General features: G+C 44.8%; 1 protein-coding gene across 2 annotated transcripts in view; it reads left to right on the plus strand.

Moving 5' to 3' along the window:
• hip1 (huntingtin interacting protein 1) overlaps positions 1 to 15,550 on the plus strand; it is a 42,111-nt gene extending 26,561 nt beyond the window's left edge. For both annotated transcript variants that reach the window (XM_070970099.1, XM_070970100.1), the window contains exons 12-31: positions 353 to 450; positions 643 to 715; positions 809 to 992; positions 1,142 to 1,230; positions 1,466 to 1,582; positions 2,159 to 2,260; positions 3,983 to 4,177; positions 4,358 to 4,505; positions 4,634 to 4,720; positions 5,556 to 5,663; positions 6,651 to 6,787; positions 6,993 to 7,103; positions 7,254 to 7,312; positions 8,611 to 8,704; positions 9,415 to 9,515; positions 10,020 to 10,125; positions 10,217 to 10,340; positions 11,275 to 11,336; positions 12,477 to 12,594; positions 12,680 to 15,550. In XM_070970099.1, the coding sequence (XP_070826200.1) occupies positions 353 to 450; positions 643 to 715; positions 809 to 992; positions 1,142 to 1,230; positions 1,466 to 1,582; positions 2,159 to 2,260; positions 3,983 to 4,177; positions 4,358 to 4,505; positions 4,634 to 4,720; positions 5,556 to 5,663; positions 6,651 to 6,787; positions 6,993 to 7,103; positions 7,254 to 7,312; positions 8,611 to 8,704; positions 9,415 to 9,515; positions 10,020 to 10,125; positions 10,217 to 10,340; positions 11,275 to 11,336; positions 12,477 to 12,594; positions 12,680 to 12,690 (2,124 nt within the window). In that variant the 3' untranslated portion in view covers positions 12,691 to 15,550. The remainder of the gene's footprint in view (positions 1 to 352; positions 451 to 642; positions 716 to 808; positions 993 to 1,141; positions 1,231 to 1,465; positions 1,583 to 2,158; positions 2,261 to 3,982; positions 4,178 to 4,357; positions 4,506 to 4,633; positions 4,721 to 5,555; positions 5,664 to 6,650; positions 6,788 to 6,992; positions 7,104 to 7,253; positions 7,313 to 8,610; positions 8,705 to 9,414; positions 9,516 to 10,019; positions 10,126 to 10,216; positions 10,341 to 11,274; positions 11,337 to 12,476; positions 12,595 to 12,679) is intronic.
• The last annotated feature ends 2,761 nt before the right edge of the window (positions 15,551 to 18,311 follow it).

Raw genomic sequence — 18,311 nt, forward strand, 5'->3', positions numbered from 1 at the left:
CTGTGTTTGTGGGAGTAGACGAGAGGGAGCAGATGCAAAGTGGAGAGTTTATATTCACCACTCTGCATGGTAATTTATATTGAATGGCACGTAGCTGCCCGTTCAAGCTGAACTTGGGCAGAAAAAGAAAAATACAGTATTTGTCGTCTTGTAAACACAGGAGATAATGAGGTAATTAATGGTATTTTGGAGCCGTGGTCTAGCTGCAAACACCTGGACCACAGGTGTTCACTTAAGGCATGAAGCCAAAGGGGCGCTAAAGAGGATTGACTGTACAAACTCCAACAGGTAATGGCTGTGTTTCATGATACAGAGAGATGATTCTCACAAGGTTTGTCTTTTAAACTTTCAGGCTGCTTTGGAGACCAAGTTCGACGACCTGTTTGGCACCTCGGCTGCTATAGACCCTTTCAACTTCAACAGTCAGAACGGCATGAGAAAGGACGACAAGTAAGGCTCGAGAGCATCACATCACCGTCTGTTTGTCTGCGCCAGATAAACGCCGTGTGACTCTGCTGATCACGTGTATCAGTAGTTTAGTTTACAGCACAGATGTAGATCTTTGGTCGTGTTAGTCATGTGTACGTTTAAGATATTATTCGTATTGATTTTACTTTTGATTGTTTTTTCCGAAACCATCAGAGACCGCCTGATTGAACAGCTGACGAGGGAGATCCAGGCCCTCAAAGACGAGCTGGAGTCTTTCAGACTGGAGGTGAAGCGCTGATAGAAGCTCTCAAGAACCACGTCAGTCACCAACTCCATGATCTGTCCCTCTAACCGTCCCTCTCTCTGCGTCCCTCATCAGAGTGGTCGCTTGTGTCAGGCGCTGAGGGGGCGTGTCAACGAGCTGGAGGCGGAGCTCGCGGAGCAGAGCCACCTGAGGCTGCAGGCTGCAGGGGAGAGCGAGTTCCTGAAGGCAGAGCTGGACGACCTGCGGAGGGTCAGAGAGGACACGGAGAAGGAGCAGCGGAGCCTGACGGAGATAGAGAGTAAGGCCGCCTGTCGCATCCTGGACATGCTAATAATGTTGTGTTGCAAAAAGAAGGAGAAAACTAAAGGTTGTCCAGTTCCTGCATTAACTGTGTCTGCTAATAACTGTGTCTGTCTCTGTCCTGTGCTGACGTGTGTCTCTAACCAGAAAAGGCTCAGGCCAATGAGCAGCGTTACACCAAACTGAAGGAGAAGTACACGGAGCTGGTTCAGAGTCACGCAGACCTGCTGAGGAAGGTGAAAAGACGAGTCATACATCTTCTTCCTGTTCAACAAATGCTTCTCTCTGTCCTTGTCCCCTCGTAAAAAAAAAACAAAAAAACCTTCAAAGTTAAATTGAGCTCTGTCCTTCTGCTGTCCTTTTATACACCCTCCCTAGCTGGAGATCCAGCCTCTGTCCTAATTATTTTGCTGTGTTTCTCTGTATGTCTGCATCTATGTCCCATGTCCTCCTGTATGTGTGTGTGTGCAGAACGCGGAGGTGACCCGGCAGATGACAGTGGCTCGGGCCGCACAGGATGAAGTGGAGGCGGTGAGGAGAGAGATGCAAGAGAAGGTGAAGGCTGCTCAGGACGTCGCAGAAAGACAAGTGAGTGTGAGATGAACGTCGTTAAGGCTGCAGGACACGTACAGCACATTAGCCCCGCGCCTCAGACTGAGGCTGCAGCCACACTTTCATTTTAAAACGTATGACTTCATCTTTATGACCAGCATCCACAGTGATCTGGCATGATGAACAGAGGAGACGATGAATATAAATCTGTTGACTACTATTGACTACCAGCAGTAAATCCAACAATGCTAACGACTTGCGGGCATTGCTGACCTTGTTGTCTTTGCTAGCAGGTTTGTGCAGTTAAATCCTGCATTTTATCATCCTGCTAAAGCTCAGGAGGCAGACGCTAACATGCCCATGCATGCCAAGTGTATGTGACTGGTCATGTGATCATGCGTTTTCAGTGTGGACAGAGATCGTTCTTGTTTTAAAAAGCTCTTGATGAAACGCTACGAGCGTGGACGTAGCCTCAGCGTTGTGCAGCCAAATGAATCGCTGTAGGTCACTTCTGCAGGATGCAGGCATTGACAGCTTTGATGGTGGTCATTTTTTTCCCTCTTTGGTTGGCTGTGAGCGTTTTAAAGTGAGATTTTGTCTTTTCTCGCTCAGGAGAGGGACCAGCTGGATCAGCTTCAGGAGCTCCAGAGAGAGCTGATGTCGAGCAGGGTGGAGCTGGACTCCCTGAAGACCACCATGGCCTCGTCACAGCAGGTCACTCTCCTCTCGGCTCTCTTTTTACACCCCTCACACAACAAGATTATCTTAAATCTGCTCACTAGATTCCCGAGTTGGTGTGAAAAGATACTGAACTAATTAAGTCCCAATTGATAGAGCTAATAGCAGCTGCTACAAGAACGTCTTAAAAGATTAATGACATGAAATTTTTCACCTGCGTGATCTTAATGGAGTACAGTCTGGATAAAATCTAATAATGGGGCTACTGGCGTCACACATTCTTATTCTAGCCATCATCAATTATTCGATGGTCTCACTTTCACTCCACGTGGGTCAGCTGTTCCTGGGACCTGTTTCCATACTTAACCAGTGAGCCCAGGCTGCAGTACACACCAGTCTGTGTCCTGGATCAGGATGTTCAGACTGTCAGCACTAAATCCTGACTACAAATCCTGGATGCTGAAACTGATAAAAGCCTGTTTTTGTGTTTCTTTTACACCTCAGAGTCTTTCATCTGAAGACAGCTCCCTCCATCTCAGTTTTTTGTCTTTTGTTATGTCATCTCCCCTCTTAGTCACTGACTGTTCCTCCTACAGCTGAATCTCAAACACATCCAGCCTCTGACTGAATTGATATGCTAATACATTTCTTTGACATCAGTGAATCAGTGTTCAGCGTGGGGGACTGTTCAAACAGCAGCAAAATAGTCTCCCCCCTCTTAAACCTCTCTCGGCCCTGCGTTTGTCATCTCCGCCCTGCCGAAAAGCCAAGTTGATGTTTGTAACAGGCCACTGAAGGCACTTATTTCAAAGAAGAGACCAGAATGGAAACACAGAAGCTGTAAAATCGTGTCCACCCGGCTGCTGGTGTAAACACAGCCGCGTTGAGCAGCTAGCAACGATTGAACTGCAGAAGTATTTTGGAGGGGAGAGGCAGAATTGAAGTTCAGTAAGCCATGAATTCATGCTATTAACCCTCAGAACCCCATTAACTGCTCTTGACTCCCCCCGCCTCCAGATGTTTTTCCCTCACCCCTCCCCCGCTCCTCTCATCCGTCTCTGCCTCCCACTCCTGACGTCCTGCTGTGGTATCCTCTACTTATCAACTCCGTCACTTTCTGTCCTCCTCCTCCGTCTCTCCATAGTCCCTTTTTCACACACAGCCCACGTTGTATCACTCTTGTCACATGCCTCCACTGTCCAGCTCTCTGCAGCCCCTGCTGTGCAGTTTACATCCATATTCTTAACAACTCTGTTTTCTCCTCCATCTCTCGGCTTTTCTCCCTCTCTGTCGGACCTGCTGGCACCCAGGCTGTAAGTCTGTTTTCTTACCTGCAGAACACTTTCATGCACATTGTTCTCATACCTACAAGAATGAGGACAGCTAGTCGTCCAAACAAATGTCATTTCACATACTTCCCGTGGACGGGATCTGATGAAACTCCTCACTGTGTTGCATTGCAGCCAAGTTGCACAACCGCAACTTCCCAGTGTTTGTTTGATTGTAAACTGAACCTCAACCCAAACCTCTCTGGAGACTCTGCGCCTCTCCGCAAAGCTTAAATGGAGACAGTATTGTTATAATCAGTGGCTGAGGATGAAGTGTTTCTTAATTGCGAGGTCAGCACACTTGCATCCCACCACATCCCGGCGTGTCACGACGGCTGCGTATTATCCTGACCGCTGTGCCTCGAAATCATTTTCTTCTGTTACTAACTCTCTTTTCTGCATCCCTCCATCTTTTATTTCCCCGCCGCAGTCGAGTGAGGTGCTGAGCACGCAGCTGGCCGCCCTGGAGTCCGAGAAGGCGGAGCTGGTGCAGTCCTTGTCGAAGGTGGAGGCGGAGCTGGCCGTCCGCGGGGTGGAGCTAGAACGAGTCCAGACCTCTCTGGCAACAGAGAGGGAGAGCGGGGTGAAGTCAGCAGAAGCCCTGCAGAATCAGCTCAATGAGAAGGTGAAGAACTGTCATTTTCTCAATTACCTGTCCTCATTAGCTTCCTTAATTAGCTGCAATGATTCAAGCAGATGTTCAGGGAACCGCTGAGAACCGTCTTCGTTGTGTTCTTAACATGTGGACCCTAATAAAGGCTGATATGATAAGTTCAAGCCCGTCTGTGTGTGTCTGCGTCCTCAGGAGAGCAGGGAGCAGGCGTTGGAGAGCCAGCTGGTCGCAGCTCGCTGGTCCAGTCTGCAGGCAGCTGTGGAGGAGGCAGAGAAGATCATCCAGGACTCGCTGGCTCAGATAGACGACCCGGCACACATCAGCTGCACCAGCTCCGCGGGTCAGGAGCAAACACAGCACAGAGCTGCTCTCATGCTAATTAGCACTGCGTGGAGTAAAGTTTGTGTGCATGCTTGTATCTTTATACCTGAGCTCCCATTATAACGCCTTTTTTTGAAATGTCTGCAGACTACCTAGCATCCAGATGTCAGGCCTCTTTAGACTGTATGGACCGACTCCAGTCCACCAGAGAGGCCTTCTTGGCAGACAGCACAGGTGAGAGGATTCAGTGTAGCTCAGTAAGGGATGCGCTAAATGTATTTAAGTTCTGTAATAAGCTTGTACATGATTAACCTTTGGAACTGATGCTGCGGTGCCAACATTTTCACAAATTAATGTGCAGTGGGTGTCGAGGGGCTTTACAACATGAATCATAACAGCAGGGTTGAGAGAAACAAATAAAGCTAAAGTCGTCATGAGGTGACGTCTGTTTGACATAATGGGGATTTCAGTGGTAATTCCCAACTGAAGAATCAGTTTTATCACTAGTAGTTCTGTATTTTAAGGTCATGTACTGTGTTTGGTTAATCATTGTTTGCTAGCTACAAGCTAACAAGCTATTAGCTTGCCAACGTTCCTCCTGAATGCTAAAACAGTTGTTGTAAGATTTCAGCTTTAGAGGCTTTTTTGAATATATATTCAGTATATATTTCAGCCATATTCATTTACAAAAACAAAATACAAGTTTAAAAACAACTTTATTGTCCACAATAAAAAAAAATTGTCTCTGGCTTCACCACAACCAACAGGGGCTACAAAGAAAACAATGGTACAAAACAGTGAATTTACATATATTCAATCTATTAGGAGAGCCTGGAGTTCAGTCATAAGCAGCCATAGTTCAGTATAGCAGGCGTGCAAGGGGTGCATAAGGAAACTAAAACAAGAGGAAACTAAAACAAGATAATAGGAATCTATCTTCAAAACAACAATAAAGTGGTGAGGTAAGTAGGGTTGCAGCAGTATACCAGTTTCACAGTGTACTGTACCACAGGGTGAAAATTGCTGAAAAAAAAAATATCAACGTGTGGTTTATTATTTATTTGTCCAGGTGTGTCTGAGCTGGTGCGAGTGGTCACCCAGTGCGGCCACCTGGTGGGCGACACCATCGTTCAGGGTAGTGCCACCTCCCACATGGTGCCTGTGGAGCAAGCTGATGGTAAGCTTGCATGTGTGCAGAAAGAAAGAAAGAAAGAAAGAAAGAAAGAAAGAAAGAAAGAAAGAAAGAAAGAAAGAAAGAAAGAAAGGGAGGGATGTCTTGATTTTAATCTGTGGGTGAGTCAGGCGTGTTCTGACATGTCTGTGAGTACTTCATACCTCTTCATATGTTACATGTGTACAGTAGTTGGGTGGTATAAGCTAAAAGTATTGTCTGTGTATTTTGCTGGGATATGTCTTATGTATTTTGTATCAGTCTGTACAGTTTAATGTCCCGAGAAAACTCTTTAAAAGTCTTTCAGCCCAAACATTCATGGATAGAACAAAGTTGCTGACTGTGCACTGGAGTAATGTTAGCAGGATTTACACTCTGGGGATATTAGCAGCCTGAGCATGTCTAAACATGCCCAAATATAATACAGCTCTGGCCAGCGGCCTTGTTACTGCACCAAAGAGAAACGAGTGGGATTGAAACTGGGTTGAACTTCCGTAGCTGTGTCTCTGAAAGTATATGTAGACGGCGTGGACCCCGTGTTTGTCCGTACTTTCCTGAAACGTGTGAGCGCAGCATTTGAAAGTACAGTTTGATGCAAAACAGCTCGCTGTCTTGTATGAAAAAAAAAAAAAAAAAAATAGGCCAACAGCTGCTGTCGAGGTAGTTTTGGTTCCCTCTTCCTCCCATCAGAGTGGCTGTTTCAGCTGTTAGTTGACACTTTACCTGAGGGGGATGTCAGTATAATTAACACTGCAGCTGCACCCACTAGTCTTACTCTCACACATCAGAGTTTACAGAAGATATATTTTGGCAGAATACGCGACTGTAAATAATATCACAGCGTGGAATATGTTCGCTTTAACACTTCAAAAAGCATCCATATATCGTATCTATCAGGAATGCAGTCTTTCAGCAGGTTTTCTCTCAGTGTATGTTGTGTATTTCGAAGCGGGAACTCATCATCCTCTCTGTCCTTGTCTCCGTCCCTGTCAGCCCTGTCAGAGAGTGTGAAGGCGTGCGGGGCCGAGGCTCTGGCTCTGCTGGGTCAGATGAAGCAGCAGGACACCCTGGCTGCAGCAGACGACGGCGGGCTGAAGGCGGCTCTGGAGGCCATCCTGGCCACTGCGGAGGTCCGTACTCCCTGCATGCAAACATACAAATGTTTCGACTTGGACACCGTGAGCATGAAATGAGGTCAAAGTGTCCCCGGAGTTGCTGTGTGATGAAACACCAATGAGTTGAACTGATTTAAGTCTGCGATGAAAGGTTAAATTTGGCTTTGAGAACATTTTCTTTAAAGTTGACTTCTGTCTCTCTCGTCTCGTCTTCGTTCAGAAACTGCGTCCTCGGGGTTTGGAGCTACAGCAGGGGGAGCTGGGAGATCTCGTGGAGCAGGAAATGGCTGCCACTTCCGCCGCTGTGGAATCAGCAGCTATCAGGATAGAGGTGTGTGCATTTAGCCGCGGTCAACTGACGGCAGATGTGTGCTCGCTGTGTGTGCGTGTGAGCGCGTGTGAAAACACTGCCCCCCGTTTCACTTTACAGCAGCATTAACTTCAAAGTGTCTTTTTTTGTCTCCGTTGTGCCTCCCAACAGGAAATGCTCAACAAGTCTCGAGCAGTTGATACGGGAATCAAGATGGAGGTCAATGAGAGGTAAAACGCAGATTAGGGCAGCGGTTCAAACACACTGGAATCACTTTTTATGGTCACAACAGGAGATTGACAAGATTTGCACGAGACCAACCTCACAAGAGCATCAACCTTCTCCTGAAATAGAAACACAGTTGACCCACAGGCAAACCTCTCTGCTTTCTGTGGCTTTGTCGCCTCTCCGCAGCCATGAGTTGTGTTAAGATGAAAGAAGAAGCCGTAGCTGACTAAACCTGAAACGATCAGTCCGGAAAGAGAAATGAAAGTGGCTGAAAACGTATGAAAAGTGAGGAAACCGATTCACCAGTTAAAGAGGCAAACCTCGAGGTATTTGTGAAAGCGTTTACTGCAAGACATAATGGATGCAAACGAGGGCCACGAACTGGAAAAGGAGACGCTTTTCAGTGCAGATGCAGACAGTCACACACAATTTCATCAGTTCGGCCACTGTGAAACTGTGAAGTCTGAAGCCTCTGTGGCACGTAAAGGCTGCACGGTGGTTGTTTCATCCACACAAACCTGAAGTGGGTTTCTCCAGTTTGCATCCTGTAGTTTTAATATTGTCGTTCCTTCTTCAGTCTTACACCAGGTGGCTTTATTTATTTTGTGCTGCGAACAGAAATCAGAAATCTCTTGATCACATTATCGGGCAGAAGCTTGGCTCTCCGCTCCAAACTTAACTATCAGCGTGATTGTTGCCTGTAAATCTTCCCTGGATCAGTTTGGCTTGAGATTTTTACTCTGCTCTTCTGCTTGTGTCTCAGGCTGATGTAAGTGTGCATGTCATGTAGTAAAGGCTTATATCTGTTTGTTTCTAAACTCTGAAACTCAGAGAAAATGATCTATTATTCATCCAGCCTGCGTAATAATTCTTTGTGTGCAAATCAAGCCAATTAAACACCCACTGACTCAATTATTAATGTTTAAAAAAACTTGCTTTCTCAATAGCTGTTGTGAGAGATAATTATGAAAAGGAACAACCAACCACTGCAGCTACAAATTTAGGTCAGTGGTGCACCAGTCATGCAATAACTAGACTTTTGGGCTTTTTCTAAAGAGTGGAGAGGTTGGTTTTTTTCTGTTTTGACCTCCATCTTTCAAAATAAAGCCACTCTCTGTCAGGTTTGATCATATTTTTTTGGCACCAAGCTGAGCAGGCCAGAATATAATGAGTTGCATTCACTTGCAGGCACAACACTGAGCAGGCTTCACAATGTTGTGCTCCATATCAAAACAGAGAGATCATCAGTGCATTCGCAGTCAGTGAGTGTTTGTGTCCTCTGCTCTGTCGCCCCCTGCAGGATTTTGGCCTCCTGCACAGAGCTGATGCAGGCGATAAAGGAGCTCATTCTGTCTTCCAAAAATCTGCAAAGGGACATCGTGGAGAGTGGCAGGGTGAGTTATTCTGCAGTTTGTCCTCTTGGCTTCTTCTCTGAATGAGGAAGAGATGTGGCTCATATTATCATCTGAATAAGCAGCGTAATCCTGACATGTGACATCATCAAACTGAGTAAAATATGCAGCTTTACACTGTTTTAAGTCCAGTGGATACATTTCATATAGAGGTAGAAAGCTTAACTTCACCATTTTTACTAAGGACGTCCATTATAAAAAAATATATTTCATGACTGAAAAAATCTGCACAGTTCCCTTTTTCTAATTTAAAATAATACAATATGCAGCTATGAAAAAACACTTTAATACCTAGAAAAATAATAATGTTAGGCTCTCCTTACAGTGTAATGCAGCCTCTGGCACACTCCACAGAGGCTGCAGTGCTGGATTGCACTTTGTTGGACAGATCTTCATAATTCTGTGTCCAGAGCTGAAACCATTAGTCCATCAATTGATTAGTCGATGGTTCTAGTTTCTCCTAAATGAGAGTCTGCTGCTTTTATTTGTTTTCCTAAATTACAGTAAAATTGAATGAAAGTTGGTTTGGGCCATTAGACATTTGAGTATGTCGCCTTGATCATCATTTTGTGATGTGTTTCAGACTAAATTATTAAATGATTAAAGAAGAAATCAACTGGCAGATGAATCGATAATAAACAACATCATATATTTCATAATGATGTGTTGATATGTCCTCTTTTGTCCACCAGGGGGCAGCCTCCATGAAGGAATTTTATGCCAAGAACTCCCGCTGGACCGAGGGCCTGATCTCTGCCTCCAAAGCAGTGGGATGGGGCGCCACGGTCATGGTGTAAGTATCATTCCTCCCCTGAGTGTCTCCTCCACACTGTAAAAGTGCTCATGTTCGTAAAGTTAGCAGGGGGAAGGTGAAGAAGTCAGGGTTTGTTCAGTCTTGTGTTGGAGAGTGCTTCATTTCAGCCGTCAGTCGCACCTAGATAAGTCCTCTATTGATCCCTCACTCTGGAAATGAGCAAGCATTAAATAATCATGATCAAAACATTCAGTTCATGTGAACAGCTGCTAAAACAGAGTGATGATTGCTTTTACTGGAAACTTTATTTTTTGCAATTTCATTCATAGTAACAAATTAGATGTGATGGAAAAGACTTTAGGAGCCTGGAAATCTTTGGTTTAGATACCTTTTACTGTAAAAAAGCTGTGTCCTCCTACGAGGAAATGAATAAATAACAAAACAGTAAATCAGGTTTGAAGCGTGGAAGGTCAATCATGCATCAGAGGTCAAACTCTCTTGTGTTCCCCCCGAGTTATTTTGCTCTGTGTTGTGTCGTTCCAGAGATGCCGCTGATCTGGTGGTGCAGGGCAAAGGGAAGTTTGAGGAGCTGATGGTGTGTTCACACGAAATCGCCGCCAGCACGGCGCAGCTAGTGGCTGCCTCTAAGGTGAGCAAAGAGTACATTTGTTCTCCCAGCGGAGTCTAAACAGGTCAGATGAATCCCGACTGGATGATCTGATCCGATGATCTCTCTCCAGGTAAAAGCAGACAAGGACAGCGCCAACCTCCACCGTCTGCAGCAGGCGTCCCGGGGCGTCACACAGGCCACCGCAGCCGTCGTGGCCTCCACCAAGTCTGGGAAGTCTCAGATCGAAGAAACAGGTGAGAGGAGTCGTGTTGTTTTTGGCAGCCTGTTTTAATTTTAGTCTTAGTCTAGTCTTTGTGTCAAGCTGTCATTTTAGTTTTTATTAGTTTTAGTCACGTTCATACTCTTTTTAGTCTGGTCAAGTTTCAGTCGACTAAAAGTCTGAGCATTTTAGTCTTATTTTAGTCAATGAAAACTGTAGTCTCTTTTTAGTAATGCAATTCTATTCAACCCAGTCTATATGGTATCTAGTAGTATAGAAGAAACCAGAATTTTCTTTTAGTCAAGCCCATTTCACAATTCAAACAAGGTTGTCTTATTATATGATTGTTAGCTTATAGACTCAAGAATACATCCATTCCAGACACGAAGACGCTCTGATTTGAATTTACAACATATTTATTTTACCAACCAAAGCCGGCTGGCTGGCTGGCCGTCGGTCCCGTTCTCTGTGTCAGTTGTCTGTCGTTAACATTGACCTGCCGCAGCTGCATCTTCTAAATAATGCCGCGAGTGGGAACTAATGCCGTGACGTCGCTGCGACTGCGCAGTGCGACCTGATGCAGCCGCTGAAGTGAGACACGGGAAACAGAAATACTGCAAAATAATAAGAACAACGTGACTAAAAGAGACGAAATAACGTAGAACATTTTGTCTCATTTTTAACGAAAATGAAGAGACGTTTTAGCAGAGTTTTTATTTTGTAAACCACATTTAGTCTCGTTTTTATTCGTCAAAGATATTGCATTATATATTTAATTGTAGTTATCGTCACATGACCAGCATTTACGTTGCGTCTCATCTCGTTTTCGTCACGTGATAAAGGTTCGCTGACGACGATGTTTAGTCAGAATTTTTGTTTCGCTGTGTTTGAAGCTCTGAGGTAGTTCAAAGCTGCAAGTTAAAGGAAAACTCAAGAGGTGTTTGAACATCATTTGTGTTTGTGTCCAGATACGATGGACTTCTCCAGCATGACTCTCACCCAGATCAAACGACAGGAGATGGACGCACAGGTGAGCAGCCAACACAGACAGACACTGAACATAGCTGAGTTTACTGCACCTGAGAAATCTGTTTTATATGAAATAGACTCTGGGAAAGTTATTTAAGGAATGAATGATTTAATAATCAGTTAGGATTAACGATATGTGAGTTGTATAAATGAATAAAGTTTCCACATTAGACTCTGAAGCTGTTTTTATCTACTGAGTGGATGAATTTCAAACCGGCGTTTCTGGATTATAGTCAACTAAAACTAAGCTAGAAACACATTTCACAAAAAACATTTCAGTTAACCGAAATAATTCAAACCAGAGCAGAGAAAAAGTTTTAGTCAGTTTGGTCAGATTAGTCAACACAGCGGTGATGAGGAGGCCCTGGTGCATGTGTTTACTGAGACGGGGACATCGACATGACTGCGAGCCGCCTGCCTCCACACAGTGGTTGTATTGTAAAACCTATTCTGAACCTCTTAAATGTTTCCCCTGACAGAAACCCCCATACTACAATAAAAACACTGAACTGAAGTGAGCAAACCCTCTCTGGAAACTAAACCGAATTGCAAACGAAAGCCAAGAAAACGAATGAAAAAATCCAAACTATAATAAGTCTGTTTCATATGAACGCTCGACTGTGTGTTGTGACTCCGCCGCTGAAAGGAAAACAGAAAGGTCTGGACCTGCTCGCGAACACACGGCCCATTGTTGCAAACGCACAGAGGGCTTCTATTTAAAGTGCACTTTATAGGAGTTTAGCTGCAACTTGTGTAAATAATGATTGTTAACTGGGACTGAAAAAGTATCCACAGACACGAGGGACACTGGAGGAAATAATACTCCCAGCAAGAATTTGATTTCCCACCGCTCTGTCTGACCTCATTTAGCCTGGGTGACGTCTGGAGTTCGATTACCTCTGCGATGGCTTATATTTAATTTGTATGTATGATGCTTTAAATGTTGAAACCCACCTTTTATTGTATTGCAAAAAGCTTGTTTGTTCCCTCCCGGTGTGTTTCCATGCAGCCACCGTCTGTCTGTGACTCATGAAAATAATCATCTGTTCAGGATTTGAGCTTTTTCGTGGTTTGCGAGGGGAAATGAAAGGCAGCAGGAAAATGACGAGTGTGTCTCCGCCCTCTGCCTGCGTCTCCTCAGGTCCTGGTCCTGGAGCTGGAGACCCGCCTGCAGAAGGAGCGAGAGCGTCTTGGCGAGCTGAGGAAGAAGCATTACGAGCTGGCTGGCGTAGCGGAGGGCTGGGACGAGGGAGAGGAGGGTAAGGGCTGCAGTTCAGTAACTATACCCCAACAAATATCACAGGTAAAATGTAAAAAGGCTAAAGTGGGTCTTCTTCTCCACAGGCACAGGTTGAGATGTCGCCCCTGTCGTCCCCCCTCCTCCTCCTCTTCCTCCTTCTCCAGAAGACCAGCTTCCGTCTGCCTCCTTCTATTTATACACACACTCTTCAGTCTCTCTCCTTCGTTCTCTTCTCTCTTTTTTGTTTGTTATCTAAGCCAAATTAAAAGGTGCTTCTTTTCTAAACCTGCTTCTCCACCCGTGTCTGAAAGCTTCCATGAAGGACAGCACCAAGGGCTCAGTGGGGGGGGTGGCTCCAGATGGATGTAAGGAGCTGAGAGGGTGGGAGGAGAAAAGACATGACATCCCCACCCCACCCCACCCCACCCCCGCCTCTCCCCCAGGACTGTGTTGTTGAAAGCAGTGGAGGTGAAGTGGATCCGTTCTACAGAGTATTTATTGTCCTTTCCTTTACGCTACGAGCACAAGTTCTACTCGAGACATCCCAGGATGCACTGCACAAAGGCGAAGCTCTCAGCCGCAAGAGGGGGAGATCAGTGACTGTCTGCCCTCCCCCAGCCCCAAAACCATGTCTCTGTGTAACATCGATGGCATGCACGCTGTCCCCCTAAAACGAGTTCGTTCCACGTTGTGAGCCTCTGAAGCTGTCGGAGCCTGAGCTGCTCTTCATCTGTCTTTATCTTCCTCCCTGCTTATTCTTTCTCACTGTGAGTTATCACCTTATAAAGTCCATACCGCTTCACTGGCTGGTTCACTGGACTTTCTGCCTTTCACCTCGCCACCATTGTAATGACCTGTGACTGTTAACTCGAGCCGACCTTCTTTTCTTTATTTTAACAGCCGCTCGCACGGAAACTCCTAAAACCGCTCCGACCTGTCAGAGGAGCCGGTGAGTCGTTTCAGATCAGGAAAGTAGCACAGGCTTTTTCTCTCTCTCTCTCCTTCTCCCTGTGAGCTTTGAGACTGCCAACTACCTCATGCTACATCGTCGGAGGTAGCGGTGCATCATGGGTAGGTCTGATGAGAGAGAACCGTCTCCCAAACACTAAAGACAAGGGGTCAGTTTTGTCTCTTCCCTTTTTATTGATTAACGGAAAGAAGTGGGAGGAAAACCTCTTTTTATACAGAAAAAAAGCAACAACTTTGGGATCTGCCATTTTTTCCGTGTAGGATTTAGTGGCATCGGATCGCCTCACCTTTCCTTAGAGCGTCTGCTAAAATGTGAAAGGCGTTCTCTAGAACCAGTGTTTGGTTTGTCCATTCTGGGCCACTGTAGAAAGATGGCGGACTCCGTGCAAGTGCTCATTCTAAGCTAACACGAACACAATGATTCTTATCATCAGGTGATTGTACACTAAGAAAAACATACTTCTGAATTTTCTGTCCCATTTCTGCCAGTAAATCCTGCACACTGGTCCTTTAAGATCCTCACTGGTGCATATTTTTACAAATGTCAGTGGTCAAGCATCACTACAACAAGCCTGCCACCGAAGCTGCGGCGGCTTTGGATCCGGTCACATCACGAACTGCTGATGGCGTCTTTTTCTGACACGTGGCTGTCCGGGTTTTTTTTTCCGCTCGGTTCTTTCCTGGAGACGTGATGACTGCCAGCAGGTCGAGCGTGCTGTCGGAGGCGGGACTGCAGAAGCAACAAAAGGAAGTCCTGAAAAGCTTTTAGATCAAACTTGAACGTCAGTTTTGGGAAGCTTAAGGCTGCACAGGCCTAAATGTTTAAGATTTATCTGATGTATCACATGACCCTGCCTCTTCAAACAGCCTACAGGCCTGATGGTTGGCTGCAGTTTTCTAAGCCCTTCACTGACAGTCTGCATTGCCAGGACCACAATGCACTCTGAAGTACGCAGCACACAGACTGCAGTGTTGTCCATAGCTTCCTCAAGACCAAGTAGCTGTGTATATAAACTACAAGCCTTCTATTGTTGGAAATAATCTCTTGCTTTCCTTTCATCTAAAAGCATTCAATAGCATCAATTTGTGCTTCTTTCCAAGTAAGGATTCAGTTAAATTAACCAATAGAGGTCATTATTGTTTCCATAAGAGACTGTTATTTAACAGAATTTCCTACTGATGGACTGACTTTCAGCTTGTTGCCAGTGGACTCTGACTGATCATGCCTTGACATGAGGAGGCATCCGTTTTGAACCCAACACCTTATTTCTTCTCTCCGTTCGACGGTGGCAGTTTGTCTTTCGCTGTGTCTTAACATACTTAGTTCAGACGCTCCGCTTCAGCCGTGTATCTACAAAGTTGTGACACTGGTTTATTTAACAGACGCTGGTCAAATAGTATTTGCCAATAATTCTTTAAAAAAAACTATTTTTGAATCGGTTGGAGGGAGCAGATGGAAGAGAAAAGTGTTTTATTAGTCACAATTTGAAATATTTCTCCCATTTGGCACCACCCATCTGCTGCTCCAGCCAGGTTAAAACAAACAGCAGGTATTATTTGCAGTGCTGTTGGGTCTGGCTCTTTGTGTTTAATGATGATTTTAGCTGTGTTCTGTCACTTCTCCCACACCTGGGCAGCTGATCTCATTAGAAATTGGAACATAAAACAGAATAATACCGTAAAATAAGGATCGAGCCTCTTTTTACAGTATTTCAAGTGTCTTGAAAGATGAGTTGACCGCACCTTGAGTGATGTTTGGTTGTATTTTTGCCCAAATATTCTTTATTAACCTCTCTCTCTTTGTCTCTTCTCTCTCTGGGGTCTGTGTCTGTAGTCCTACCAGCTCAGCCAGCCTTTCAAACTGCCTCACACTGTAGTCAAAGAGAAACAAATACTCACATAGCAACATTGAAATATGTCTTTGTATGATATACTAAAACTATGTTGGTGGGTTTGTTTTTATTTTTTCAGTTTTTAAAATAAATATTTCAACTCGTTAATACAGACCCGGGTGTGACTGTGGTTTTTATGGTGCCTGACGAAGCGTTGAGCCATCAGGAAATATAATTAGTGAAGAGGGAGGCTGAGGTGATTAAACAAGTTATTTTTAGATGACTCAGCTTTACTCTGCCCTTTCGCCTGATGCTCTCTGGTTTTCCTCCACATGGTGTTATTCATGGAAAAGTTGGACATTACCGAACAATCGCTGATTGATAAATTGCTCCAGACCTCGAGGAATCCTGAGAAAATTAATAATAAAGGTTGCATTATTTCAGCTCTTTTTCGCAGGAGATAACGCGTCTGTTTATGTGATTTGAGGAGAATTTTTACGATGCTTTGAAAAACTGGACGTGTGTTCGCTCCGTGGCTCTTTTAAAGGAGCGAGTACCTCACGTCTGCATCAGAGCAGGGCTCAAATCTAAATGCACCTGATTGATTTTTTTGGGAGGTAAATCCTTTTCCAGTAAAAGCAGTGAGTCATGCAATTTTAAGTGCTTTGTTGGCATTCAGTTTAAAATACTGTCAAATTAGAGACACAGACGTGAACTTGGTAGAAACTGTGTTGCAGCACTTGCTCCACCTGCTTGTCCCACTGCACAATATATCCCCCATACACAGATACGCTAGAGGCATTGCAGGACTAAATGAATCAGTGTAATCTGAAACCACTGTGCTGAGATTACAGAAATCCCTAATCTGGGCTAAAGTGTGCTCCAGGATCAACCACATCTTCTGATAAGCATCTTATTTTGTTGTATCTGCAGTGCAACAGACTCCCACTGAGACAGTAAGAAAAACAAGCTCCACCCATTGGCACAAAGTTACTATCATCCTCTATTGATGATGTTTCTTGCTTGTTTGCTCTGTTCTGCATCTTCAATCAGTCCGCTGGCTTAGATCCACCTTTTAAATGAAGCCTTCCTGGACATTTTGTACTGTAAACACACACTTTGGACAGTCTGTTGCTTGGTGACACAATTAATGCACTCATATGATTATCAGAGGTGTCCTGCAGGGATTTATTCCCCCTGCAAGTTAACAAGCCACACCTGCTGCCTCACAGACCAGGTGTGCGCCGTTAACCATTAGCGAGGGCTAATAAAGAGAGCAGCACTCTGGTCCAAAACAGCAGGAACTGTTTTGTGGTTTAGTAATCCAGTGAGCTCGAGCAACAGGCTGGGGAAGTGTTGCTGCAGACAGGCTGGTGATCACAGGGACATGTGACACTTGAGGACAAATCTAATGTTACTTCCCTAATCAGGCGGCTCTCAGTCACAAGGTGGACACAGACACATTTAAACAAATGGTCAGACTTGAGGTCGACGTCCAGTTTCATCAGAACACATCACTAATCATTTCAACTGTTTCGACAGATGAGAGCTCTGCTCAGGTTGAAGGTGGGCAGAGTTACGCTGAACTAATAAGAAGGATTAAGGTGTAATTTGTTCCACAAGCGCGGCAGCGCTACCAGGAGAATGAGGGAGATGTAAGTCAAAGACGGTTTGAATGAGGTGAAATCAGTCGTGTGGGTGCAGCGCTCTTTTCAAGCAAAAGTCATGGCTGACTGAACCACCGCTTCACATTTCTCTGTGAATGGAGACCTGAAATTTACTACCTATAGATTACCAAATACATCAATAATGTAACATACACCAATAACAGCTTTATACTTTTCCTTGAACCTTCAATCTGTTTGTAAAAAGGCTTTTTATCATTTCCTTCATCACCAGTCAGCTCATGAAAATTAAAATGTAATCACACATTTAGCTTCCTCATTTTCCTCACTCTGCTTTAGCTGCTGTTATGAATGTTTATACAGTGATGTTACTGCAGTATGCCAAGCAGTATATGGATGATTGATATCACACACACACACACACACACACACACACACACACACACACACACACACACACACACACACACACACACACACAGAGGACCAGCCATAGAAGAGTAAAATAAATCCAGTTTTAATTAATCTTATCAACTGGTTGATGGAAAAGGAAAAGTAGGTCTGTGCTTTAAATTTCTCTTTACAGTCATTTTTTACAGTGAACTAACATGATTTGAGCATTCAATTATATTTTACTAAATTTTATTAGTTTTGTGCTTTGAACTGCAGCAGAACATTTCCATGAAAACTGACTTCATGAAGGACACAACGACATTTTGCTGAGAAAACTGAGAAATTTCAAAGATGAGTGAAGCACAGCACACAGAGTGTGTTGTTGTTGTTTCTCATTGGCTGCTTCACTTCATTGTTGAAGCTGTTTTCCAGTTTTTCCTCACTTATCAGCCTCTCAGCATCACGTCTTACGATGGGAGGCTATAAGAGTATGTTGGCTAATTTGTTAAAATTTGTGATAATTGGCCAATGGCCAAACTCTCCAGACCATAATGTTTCTTTGGAGCCAGCCTCTGATCCCCACAGGCCTCCATCAGGACTACTTGTTCAGTTGAGTGTCTCGGCTTCACTCCGTGTCCACATTCAGCAGCGAGCAGGTTATCTCTGATCTGATGTGGTGCTACAGTATGCAGTGATGCTGTGTTGTTTTGCTCTCTGCTGCTGTTCTGCCACATGGGTAATGTGGTGGGTGGCGCCTGTGAGAGAGACGGAGCTATTTATAGTCTCCGCAGTCCTGAGCTGGGCTGCCTTACAGCAGGTCTCCTGGCAGCAGCAGCAGTGTCTGCGCTTGTCTCCCCTCTGCTCTCCAGCACAAGCATTATCCAACAGGGACCAACCAGCCTCGCATAGATGAATGC

This window comes from Chaetodon trifascialis, chromosome 9 (assembly GCF_039877785.1).
Source record: "Chaetodon trifascialis isolate fChaTrf1 chromosome 9, fChaTrf1.hap1, whole genome shotgun sequence".
NCBI classification, from domain to species: Eukaryota; Metazoa; Chordata; class Actinopteri; order Chaetodontiformes; family Chaetodontidae; genus Chaetodon; species Chaetodon trifascialis.